Source organism: Podarcis tiliguerta, assembly GCF_965153285.1.
Source record: "Podarcis tiliguerta genome assembly, chromosome: 6".
In the NCBI taxonomy this organism is placed as follows: domain Eukaryota; kingdom Metazoa; phylum Chordata; class Lepidosauria; order Squamata; family Lacertidae; genus Podarcis; species Podarcis tiliguerta.
In genome coordinates this window covers 44,345,572-44,357,632 of record NC_139539.1, presented here as the reverse complement: position 1 = coordinate 44,357,632, position 12,061 = coordinate 44,345,572, and the positions used below count along the sequence as shown (strand labels likewise).

At 43.9% G+C, this 12,061-nt stretch overlaps 1 protein-coding gene across 1 annotated transcript in view; it reads right to left on the bottom strand.

Moving 5' to 3' along the window:
• Window positions 1-12,061, bottom strand: part of GRM4 (glutamate metabotropic receptor 4) — a 292,252-nt gene that overhangs the window by 73,291 nt on the left and 206,900 nt on the right. The window contains exon 6 of the mRNA XM_083445676.1: window positions 8,732-8,872. Within this exon, the coding sequence (XP_083301802.1) occupies window positions 8,732-8,872 (141 nt within the window). The remainder of the gene's footprint in view (window positions 1-8,731; window positions 8,873-12,061) is intronic.

Sequence of the window (12,061 nt, the reverse complement as noted above, 5' to 3'; positions counted from 1 at the left end):
TACTTCTTTTCTAAACTCCATTCAGCTTAGTCATGTTTGGTGTATGTCAAACTATTTTAAAGGCTTCCTCTCAAACCCCATGACAGGCTCAGGTCGGCTTTGTCCTTAGGTGCAGTACTACAAAAGCACATAAGTTAGGCATGAGTTCTCACAGGTCCAGAGCAAAACAGAGTAAAGACAGTGAGTCGACAGACGGATAGAGAGACAAATGGAATATGAGCTAAGTACGGCTCTGCTTTTATTCAATGTTCTATATGCACCCATCAGCTACATGGCTGATCTGCAAGGCCCTGATCCTTAACTGTGCAGTCTTGACAGTCACGAAGACATGTGCTCCGACCTCTCAGCAGTCTTTTCAAATGTGCAAACGGTGACGCATAGCAGAAGGCAGAGAGAGAGAGAGAGAGAGAGAGATAGTCCCCATCTTCTCTTTTTGCCTGTCTCTGAAAGGAAATAAGAAGCACACAATTTCCCTCTCTCAATGCCTTTAAGTAATAGGCCATTTTCCTGAGTTTGACGTTGGGCTCCATGTCTGATTTCACTCCTGAAAAAACAACATCCTTCACAGTAGCCTAGGAATGAGCCATCACTAACCAGGCAGGTTATATGAGGACATGGAAAGTTGCAGCCATCTTGCTGGAAGTTTGGGGGGATGGGGAAGAAGCTCTGCTGAACTACAAATAAATACCCATCACTTTCAGCGTTTTATTGGCAGACATGAGCATCTGAGTAGCAACACTCAAATTGTTCTTCTCAGCTACACAGAACCTTCTACGCTCCATCAAGTTGCAGCCGTGTACTGAATTATCCTTCTTCAGGACTTGAGCCACTCTCCTTTTAGGAATCTCATGGTCTTCTGGCCTTATTCTTTACAAATTTTCCCACTTCCTTGTATCCACGTGTAGCTATACTTGCCAGTTTCATGCCTCTGACAAAGTGGCCTCAAGTCCACATAAGTTTACGCCACAATAAATGTGTGAGAATTTAAGGTGGCACAGCAGCCTCGCTGTTTTGGCTACAACAGGCTATCATGGCTATTCGTAATGGTAGGCTTCCCTTTGAGGCTAGTGCTCAAAAGAAGCTTGTTTCAAATTGTTGGCACCACAATGCCTTTTTAAATATCAGACATGGACTTGGAACTAACTTGAAGTTCATCACACAGAGAGCCAATTCCTCTGTCATGTTTAATGCTCAGGAGATGACAACTTGAAAGGGGCCTTGTGAGCGTGTACATGGAAAAGCAGCAACTGAATGTATTATCTGTATCTTTTCCAAGGACAATCTCCAGGTTTTGTTGTTTCCTTTCTAGTCACTGAATTGGCAGCAGCTTTCATGATCAAATTCCAAGCATAATTATTTAAGCTTCCTTAATTGTGGAAGGTGAGGTCATTATGCATAATCCTCAATGGGCCTTGGGAAACATGCATATCTTGAATGAATGTTGTATACACACTGCTTACTACTGAATCAGAACAAACAGCAACCTGGTTTTCTGAGGATTGCCATTTGTTCCGATTCAGAGGTAAACAACAGGTTTTCCCGGGGAGAGTTGTGGGACAAACAAAAAAACCACACCCTACTCAGACCTGGACTTGGAAAACACAGGTCTGTGCCTGGAAAGCACAATGCTAAAGGAAGTCTGGATGATCCCTTAGGCTTGCATTCCATGTCAAAAATTATACAGCACCAGAAAGCACCAACCCTCTTTATTTCTATGATCATTGTTATATATTTGAATCAGAATCATTTTTCTAGATGTGCTGTCAATTTCTCAGAGTCCCTGGAAATTTCAACGGATGCCTGCCTCTATGGGCCATTTTGAGGCATCAAGAAATCAAATTAGGATAAACAGAAAGCAACACCTGTCCAGGAGTGTCTGTTTGGAAGCACATGACTTGCATCCATGAAACACAGGACTTTGCTGCTCCCTGCTCAAAAGACTTTAATGTATATTTGGAGACTGTCTTATATTTTCTTCCTTTGTCTCATTTGCTTTCTCTCATCTCACCTCACCCTTCAACCTGCAAACCATCCTGAGATGCTGGCAGCATGGAAAAGGAAAAGAGGGGGCACTAAGGAGCATCTCCATCTGCTCTGCTGAAAGACCAGCAATTTTTGTATCCTCCTCTACTTGAAATATTTCCATTTCAGCTGGTCATTACAAGACTATATCACTTTAAAAAAAAAAAAAACTTTTCTTTTTCCACCTCCCTCCCAAACCCTTTCCCCCTTTTCTATCATGCCCTTTAGATTGTAAGGCTGAGGGCAGGAATGGGTTTATCACTGATATTTGTAAGTCCCTCTGGGAAGCCCCCTGTCCCCACGCATCTTTTTGTTAAGGAGCAGGATAAAAATACTTTAACTAAATAAGAAATAACAAGAGAACCCCATAATGTCCAAATAAATTCTGTAGTCACCCACAAGCTTGCTGCATGGCAAATGACTTGGTGATGCTGCAACAGGTAACAGTGGTTTGGCTCCGTGGCACATCAGCCCAATGATGGAACAGGGATTCTTACAGCAGGCAGCAGGCAACCTACAGCCCCACCACGTCTCTGCCTGAAAGCCCAGACACCTTTATCTGTCTTTGCCCAGCGGGAGGCAAGCAGTAAATCTCTCCCATCTTTCAGTAAACATATCACCTCAACCACATGGCTGTCAAGAAGACAGATTCCCTGTGTGCCTTTTTTACTGCTCTAATCCCTCCCAGTCAGTTTTAGTAGGAAATAGCAAAAAATACAGATGACCACATAATGACAGCAAAAATGGACCAGGGGCCGACACACACAGAAACAACCCCACACCCTTGTAATTTATAGTCATTACAAGACAGGAAAGGACAGCGAAAGGGAAACACTTTTGCAGCATTGTAACAAAGCTCCGTGGTCCTGACCATAGCAAGTTCAGTGACCATAGCATTCATACTTACTCAACTATTGGAGATTTGCCTTCTATAGCCCCAGAACTATCACCCTTGAGAAGTTACAGGGGCTCTTGCACCCAGCAGAGCCACTAGTGTTGATGCCTTCCTTGGGCTTCCTGGGCCAGGTGGCTGGGTGCACAAACCACCTTTCTAAATTTTGCACAATGCTCCAGGGCCACAATACTCATGGGCATTGTGGGACAAGACAGGACAAAGCTATCCAGCACTATTGAGAGATAACCATGCACACAGGGCCAGGCAGCTGTGACCTGCCATTTATGACAAGACTGGCTGGGGCTGATGGGAGTTGTAGTCCAAAACATGAAATTGGACACCAAACTGGAGAAGGCTGATGCAGAGCTTTTGGCAAATTACTGGAAATGCTATGCGGTCAATTGCTAAGTTGGACTGAAACCTCCCTTGCAATGCCTTTTTGAGGAAGAGGAAAGTGCAAAGGATATGCTTGGTGCTTTTAACTTCTGCACTCCCGTGGGCTCAAAAGTGAGCAAATCCATTGCTGTGCACTGCTCATGAACAAAGTGCCTCTACCACAATCGCAGCTCCACACATTATTTCCAGCTGACATGAAAGTGTAGATTCTGTGACTTAGAAGAACACGGGGTCTCAAAGCACAGAAACATAAGTAATGATTTTACATGCTTACATGAGCAGGGAGTGGATTTGTGAGTATTATTCGGAGAGGTGAAGCTAGTCCTGTTCAGTGCATGACCAATGTGAATTGTAGCAGGGAAGACTGGATACCCAGGGTGAATGGAGAGGGGTTCATTTCTACTCCCACCCTCTCTGATCTTAATAAAACTGTGCCTCTGATGTGAAATGACAGAAGCCCTGGTGCTGGGCACCTCTTGCCTGAAGCACCAATTAAAATATTTCACTCCATAAAAATATATAGCCTCATGTACAATACAGTGCAAAATTGTTGTTAAAGGGAGAAGGGAAAACCCCCCAGAGAAACTGGCTGCCATGTAAATGATACAAAGTCTTCAAGCCAGGAGTACAGAAAGTGACTGGGACCTCTCCTTTATCTTTGCGTTGTCACATCCACTCACCCTCCTCACCAGACACTGTGCCTCTGTGGAATTCATGGGTGTCACAGTCACTCAGAGGAGAGTACAGAAAGAAGAACAGGGACAGAGCAACATACCTAGACCCAGAGCCGTTGCCCCTGCTTCTTCATTTCTTTTTCTCTTGCTCAGGGTATGTTCAGATGATGCTGTCGCTACTTAGCAGCCTGCCCTGCATTGCTTCTAACTGCGTGGAGAGGAAGACTTCAGGCCCAGAAGCTATGAGCCTTGTAACACTTCTTTCTTTGTCCTCCATGCCCATGTTCCTGTTTCCCCTACGCAAGTGGTACTGCAACACGATGTTGCACTATGGAATGCTTCTTTTGCAATGTGGAGGGCTTCTGTTCAGAGTTCCATCCACCAAGCCATGCCTTTTCCCAGGATACTCCATTACATTACTCCCCACCCCACTACCTGTTTTCCGGTCTAACTCCCCCCTCACCCCCCCCCAAAAAGGAAAAACCAATCAGTGTTCTGGGCAACTGAGCATGTTCAGTCTTCATTAGACTGGTTTGAAAACACCGAGTTTGTTTCAGCAGTTTGCTGACACTTCTGCAGACCTTGAGGTTCCCCCAAGTCTACGGATATCTCGTTCTTCTGTGTAGATAGGGCCATTTTGACGACACAAAAGATTGGCACTTGGAGACTGTGTTTGTGATTAAGATACTGGGTGAATAGTCTGCACAACAGCACTGCACAGATAGGATTCTGTTGTACAAGCAGAAACTTGCATACACAGATTTAAGAGATCTTATAGCAAAGAATACCAAGGCAGTGGTGAGAGTATGGGACAGAAGCTGGGATGGAAGGATTCAATCGGAGGGCAGGCAGCCAGATATGTAACAGAAAGAATATGTTTGTATTCAGCACTTATGAACAGAAGGCTCAAAATGATAGTAGACTCGAAGAAAGATGCATCCATGCCTTCAGAATAAACTAGTACTAATCCCTTTATTCTGTCTATCTATTTAATTGGCAATTTTCATCCTGCCCTTGGTTCAGTGCAATCAATGCTGTTTCCGTTCCACTTCAAATCAGCTTCCACTAAAACCTATATGGTTTGTCTCACTATCCTCTATGGCCAAAAAATAGGCAATTAATTTCAATGCATTTCGGTGGAAGGGAAACAGCAAAAACAATGCAGTAAATAACGTAATTATGCCACTGTGCACTGGAAAGAAAATTATAGTAAATATTGCTTATATTTGCTTGAACATTGCAGGAATTTCTGCTCCCATTTCCAACAGGATTCTCTGACATCTTTAATATGAGTACCAACAAAAGAAAAAAGTATGGACTGTAGAGCAAAGCTCAACTTCTATGACTTTCATGTCTTTTGGTCTAGCTCTAGTGGATGGGGGAAAGGCAGTGTGGTGTGGTGGTTAGTTTATCAAACTAGGACCTGGGAGTCCAGAGTTCAAATCCCCACATGGTCATGCAGCACACTATGCAACTATAGCCTGGGTAGCTCAGTTGGTTAGAGCATGGTGCTGCTAACACCAAGGTTATAGGTTTGATTCCCATATGGGACAGCTATGTATTCCTGCATTGCAGGGGTTGGACTAGATGATCCTCAGGGTTTCTTCCCACTCTACAGTTCTGTGACCCTTATATATGGTGAGAGGGTGGGGAGAGGTATTACTCAGAAGGGTGGTGGGAATGGGTGATTGGCCATTTACCAAAGTTAAAACCATGGAGACCTGGTCTGAATAGAGACATTGGATTCTTATCTCATTATACATGATAAAGCTATTTTTAGCCATCTCACCCCTTGCTTTTTCCTGTAAGACCAATTGCAGTCGTTAACAGTCATCAACAGGTTTACCACACCTATCAGCCAATCACCCATTCCCACCACCCTTCTGAGTAATACCCCTCCCCACCCTCTCACTATATATAAGGGTCTAGTGACTTCTGTTTCAGTGTATCTGAAGAAGTGTGCATGCACACAAAAGCTCATACCAATAACAAACTTAGTTGGTGTCTAAGGTGCTACTGGAAGGAACTTCTTTATTTTGTTTTGAGAGAGAGAGAGAGAGAGAGAGAGAGAGAGAGAGAGAGAGAGAGAGAGCTACGTGCCTTCTATTCCTATTATTGCTTTTATGCAGATCCAGCATAATGAACATGCCAACATTCCCAGCTGAGGGCAAAGCACTAAACACAGAGTTGGTACCAAGCAGAGAGAGCTGGAGAGCTTCCCAACTGTCAGTTCCTGTTTCAGAGAAGAATCAAAGGCAGCAACATGGCAATAAGGATAGAAAGTGGGTTGATCTGAGAGGCTGTAAGAGGAAACCAAATGAAAGATTTCTAAAGCTGCCCCGAGTAACATGAATGCCTTGAATATTTTATATAATCACTGAATGGGGTCTGGGGAAACATTGCCATGGCACAGGATCCCTACCCAGCACACAGCTCTATAACCTGCCGAAATGGATTTTCAAACAAATCATTTTTAAATGTGTGTTCTCAGGGGAGGAGTAAAAGGGGCGGAGTGGGGGGGGAGAGAGAATACAGAGGGAAGAGTTACTGAGATAGATACGGCTGATGCCGTGATGGGGTAATGGAAATTTACGAGCAAATGAGGGAAGAATTAGTGTGGCGTGGAGAAGGGATGGATGGTAAATAATTCAACAGGAAATGAATGTGTGGTTGGAGGTGCATGTGGAGAGACAGCAAGGCTAAGGAGAGAGGAGGGAAGCACCCAAGGGGGTTTCGGAATGTGCCCAGTGGGTCATGAGATAAATGTGGGGTTGGCATTATTTAACGATCACAAAGAAGGCAAGGCATTTAGCTGCCTTGTTTGCTCATTTCTGTCATACCCCTTCAGGGCTTTCAGCACCCACTTTTGATTCCTGAGTCACAGCTCCTGGGTTTATATGCCAAAGAGGCGTAATCCCCCCAAACGTGCTTCTGCTCCACCATCCCTGATGTCAAACAGTTCTGCCAATGCACATGATCTATAGCCCTGCCTTTGTGCTAAACAAGACCCACATGCCTACTGTTAGGCAGAATGAGGTGACTGCTTCAGACGGGAGGTGCTGGGATGCAGGGGTGGCAGCCCCCAGACATTCCCCTTGAACCTTCTGGCTGAAGCCTTCTGCACAGAGCTCTATGTGCCATGGAGACTGTCCTGCACCCTCAAAGTTTCCCTGTGGCTCTCAGGTGTGGTGCAGGACATAGGGACATAGGAAGCTGCCTTCTACTGACTTTGTCTAGCTCAGTATTTACACTGATTGTCAGCAGCTGCCTTGGATTTCAAACAGGAAGTCCTTCCCAGTCCTACTTGGAGATGTCAGGGATCGAACCAGAGACCTTCTGCATGCAAAACAGATGCTCTGCTGTTGAGCCATGGCCTTTACAGTGCACAGCCTGACTGCTAGTTTTAAAGGAGGATTAAGCTGCCACTTCAGTCAGGTTCTGAATGTGAAATTTGCTGCCTAAGGCAGCAAAATGTCTTGAGCTGGCCCTGCTCACACAGCCACCTCAATCTCCTTCTGAGACAATTCTTTTCTTCCTCTCCTCCTTCCTCTCCCTCTTCCTCCCCCAGAACATCCCTGACTACTGCAGACCCTACCACTTTCCCGATGCCAAAAAAACAATCTCAGTATAGCAATAATTATATAGTGCTTTCAGATGTCCAAAGAAAGTTCAGAGGTCTGTAGCGATTGCTTGAGGAGCACTTTGGGAAATTAGGCCGAGGACCACATAAAATTAGGTTGAAGATCCTCCCATGGATTTAGGAGCCATAGGATGACTACCCTTGTTTTATAGCAGACCTGTAAGGTGGTTCAGTACTATTATCTGCATATTGCAGGTGGAGGGGAAGGCTAAGGTTGAGAGAAAGTCACATACCTGGTGAGTTTATGGTAGAGGGAAATTAAAAGCAAAGAGAGGTGTCCTGATTCATAATTCACTCGTTATTTATTTTCTCAAGTTTATATCCCACCCTTTCTCCTGAAGGAGCCCAGGGCAGCAAGTCACTATGACTCAGTCACTATGGTACACCAGCTCTGAGTGTTTCCACCCTGATCCCCATCTCAGTGCACCATCATTCCAGTCAACTTTGCTTCAGACAGGGCTGGATTTAGGTTTGATGAGGCCCTAAGCTACTGAAGGTAATGGGGCCCTTTATATGTCCAGCTGTCCTTTGTCAACAACAAATTGCCGCTGTTTTTTGTGTTGAATATATGCTATATGGTAATTTATGGACCTAATAGGTATCTAAAGCCATTGGCGCATGTTGCCATGCAACCAGTCCATGCAGAATGTAGGCACCCTATGTATAGAAATGAGCAAACCAGTGATATTTTAGAGAGCAGGCTAGCAGGCGGGGCCCATTATTTACATCATAGGAGCCTACACAACACAAAACACTGTTGCTGTATGTAGGTTTTATTTTATTTGGTTTTCATCTTATATTTTGGAAATGTACATCCAGGGTTTTTTCCCTTTAAATTTTTTGGGGGGGCCCAAGAGAGTGGGGCCCTAAGCTATAGCCTGTTTAGCTTATATGTAAATCCGGCACTGGCTTCAGCTCATTCCCACATCTCTAGAAATTTACATCAAGATTAATATCTCTCACGTCATGGCACTAGACGTCATGGATGATCTGATAGTGTGTTCTCTTGTTACAAGCTTAGGAATGGGATCTGGTAACAACATCCTAGCCTGGTTCATCCACACACACCCTCCATGCCCCTCCCATCTGACCACAGCATCTTACTTGTGCACTTCTTGAAGGCACTGCCTTTCTTGAGAGCATGTCGGCTCAACTTGCAGTGGAAGTTGTCCTCCCAAAATTCAGCAAACCAAATGTTACGACGGTTATTGTCCAGGGTCCTGCTGGAGAAATAGCGATCAAAACCTAAGAGGAAAAAGAAGAGAGAGGTGATAGAAACATGAGGAAGGTCTTGCAATCAACACATATGAGACCTGGTGCAGCTGTAAAAGGAAGTCTGCCACTTTCAGTGTCTACAAAGGTGAAAGGGGCTTTTAAGCTATTGAAATCAAGTGTTCGGAAATGAATAGATAAGGAAAGGGTGGATATTTGTTGTGGAATAAGTGCTCTTCATGCTTGCAAATTTTGGTGGCGTCAAAATGCCAGTCTGTTTTTTCCTCCTCATTTAATATGGATTTTCCCTGTATTTAATCTGGTAAATTGAATAAAACCTGTTGCCAACAAACCATTTATGATAACTCGTTGAGCGGCTGCAATATTGAGTCTCCATATGGAAGTACCCAGAGAGATTCAAGGTACTGATGGTCAAAGTGGTTTATTTCCTGTTCACCTGCATGTGCTCATTCATAAGTCCAAGTTGCCCTATTTCTGCAGTAATCTGTGAATCTTTAATTTAGAAAACCACATGAAAAATTCATATTTAAATTCACATTTTCTCATAAAATATGCATTTCTAAATATATTTTCTTTCAAAGTACACATTTCTAAATGTATTTTAGCCTAACTATGCATCTTATGGACATTTTGGTATTTTTTTAAAAAAACCAAGAACTGCATTGCAAAATTCAGAAAAGTAATGATGCTCCAATCTACACATCAGTCCAGGAGGTGGGGATCAGGTCTGTTTATATTGGAATGTGCAAAGAACAACTTCTTCAAACACTGAGGACCTTTATAATCCTTCAGCTGATTATCCAGTCCAATGATGCACAGGTTGAATGGTCAGTTCAAGATATAGATATATATATCTCGAGAGGGCAGTGATTCTGAGTCACAGCTCCAATGCTCAAAGCAGGATTTTCACTGTTTCAATGCCATTACACGACAGTTCTTTATAACCAAGGAAGCCCCTGTTTGGGCATTCTCCCCACTACTTATAATTACCATCATGGAAAGGGGTTAGCAAAGATAAAGTCCATTGACCCTGTGACAGACACCCTCACTTAAGCACCTTCTGAGAGTCCTCACTCCTGGGTTAGAGTCTTGGACATCAGGTTCAAATCTCCACTTGGCCATGATCCCAGCCAGTCACAAACACTTAGCCAAATTCACCCCATAGTGAATGGGGTCGTTCTGAAAACAAAATGGGAAGGGGGACCATATATGTTGCCTTGAACTTGGGGGGGGGGGCAGAGCTGGGATATAAATGTAATAATAATATAATATTATATATACCCCAGTGTAAATTAATTATTATTATTATTATTATTATTATTATTATTATTATTATTATTATTTTATTTATACCCCACCCATCTGGCTGGGTTTCTCCAGCCACTCTGGGTGGCTTCCAACAGAGCACTAAAACAAAATAAAATGTCAAACATTAAAAACTTTCATTAAAAAATAATAATGCAAAATTACTTAACCAATAAAGAAATTGGGAGGGGAACAGACCTGCACAAATGAGAAAGCAAGCAGAAAAACAGAAGTGTTAACTTACAGTGCCCTAAGCAGAAATTGGTATACTTTTAAAAGGCAAGTTAGTCGCTTATAGCAATTGTTAAAGCAATTGTCCATTAGCTCCTCCACCAGCTTTGATCTTAAGCCGAAACAAACAAGTTGAGGTTTCTGCACCCTCAAATCCAGGTGAGTTTCACAGCCTCATGTCAAGCAAAGACTAACAGGCAGCCTGGAAAACACCTCTTTTTAAAGGAAAACAAGTGTGTGTGTGATGGGTGTGTCCCGATCCTGTCACTCTTGAAAACTGTTCTGCTCTGAGCCAATCTCCTGCAAGTTCCCACGATAGTAAAGTCTTAATTAACCATGCATATTTTAGTCACGCAGAACACAAACCTAATTTCCTTGGCATAAGTGGATGTCAGAGGGGGGTAAGGAAGAGACAGGAAAGATGGCGGCTTTGTGTCTCTCTCCCTGGGGTTCCATCTGGCGTAGCCTTATTAATTGAATGGATCCTTTAATAGGCTTGGGGCACTTGACAGCTCTTTCCTTTCTAATGAATGACACCTCTACAAATGAAACTTTGGCCGTGAGCTAAATGTGGATGCACTTTGGTCAAGTATTCGGAAAACTGTGCTAATAACTAGCTGAGATCTCGATAATAGGGTAGCTTGTGAGTGTGCACAAACCTCACAGGACGCTCTTGAAATCTCTGGCTCTAACCTTCTGCACCACCACCACCACCTGCTAAGGATTCACTGGTCTCAGTCATAAAGATTTGTTGCCATGCCTTTACGGTTTTACCTCAGGGGTGGGGAACCTCAGGCCTAGAGGCTGAATTCAGCTCTCCAGGCCTCTCTACCTGGCCCTCAGAATTCTCCCAAGACTGTATCCCACACTCGGGCTGCTTCATACCCCAAGTGTTTCTCCCTGACTGGAATGTGCCCTTGAGGAAGAGAAGAGTATAGGTTGCTACTAGTCACAACTCTGCCTCCACAGTTGGAGGGCTTCTGAATACCAGTTGCTGGAAACCACAGAAGAGGGCTCTTGGGCTCAAATCCTGCTTGCTGGTTTCCCACAGACATCTGTGAGAACAGGATGCTGGCCTAGGTGGCCATTGCCTGATCCAACAGGTTCTTCTTACGATCTTAACTCCAATAATGGTTCTTGGTTTTCTAGATAAATGACAGAGAGGGCTGTGAGAGTGTGTACAGAAACCAATCTACTAGACTAGTCTACTGGACATTTGTGGTTCCACCGCCTTTTGCCTATGGTTCCACCCACCACTGACTCGTGGTGCTTGAAATGCCCTTGTCCAGAAGGGAATACAGAAGGGAAAGGGCTCCCAACCCCTAATATAACAATGTTTGCAGGCCTTTTCCTGAAGCAGCTTACAGAATCTTTTGAATTGGTGGGATTTGCATTTTGAGTTCTGTGAGCAACCTGCATAAATTGATCAAAGAGTATTGTGACACCTGGAAGACTAAGAAATCTCTTGTCAAGGTACTGACAGACAAGGAATGTCCACAGGAGAGAATTAACTCTATTGTCAAAAATACGCTTACAAGTTAGGAAAGGCATGTCCATCAGGCCCATGCCTCTCAGCTGCTCCTAGATGTGCAACAAATGAGGCAGTTGCTGCAACAGAGAGGCCCTGACCCCAGCTTATGTATCTCCCCCATCTGAGCTGCACGC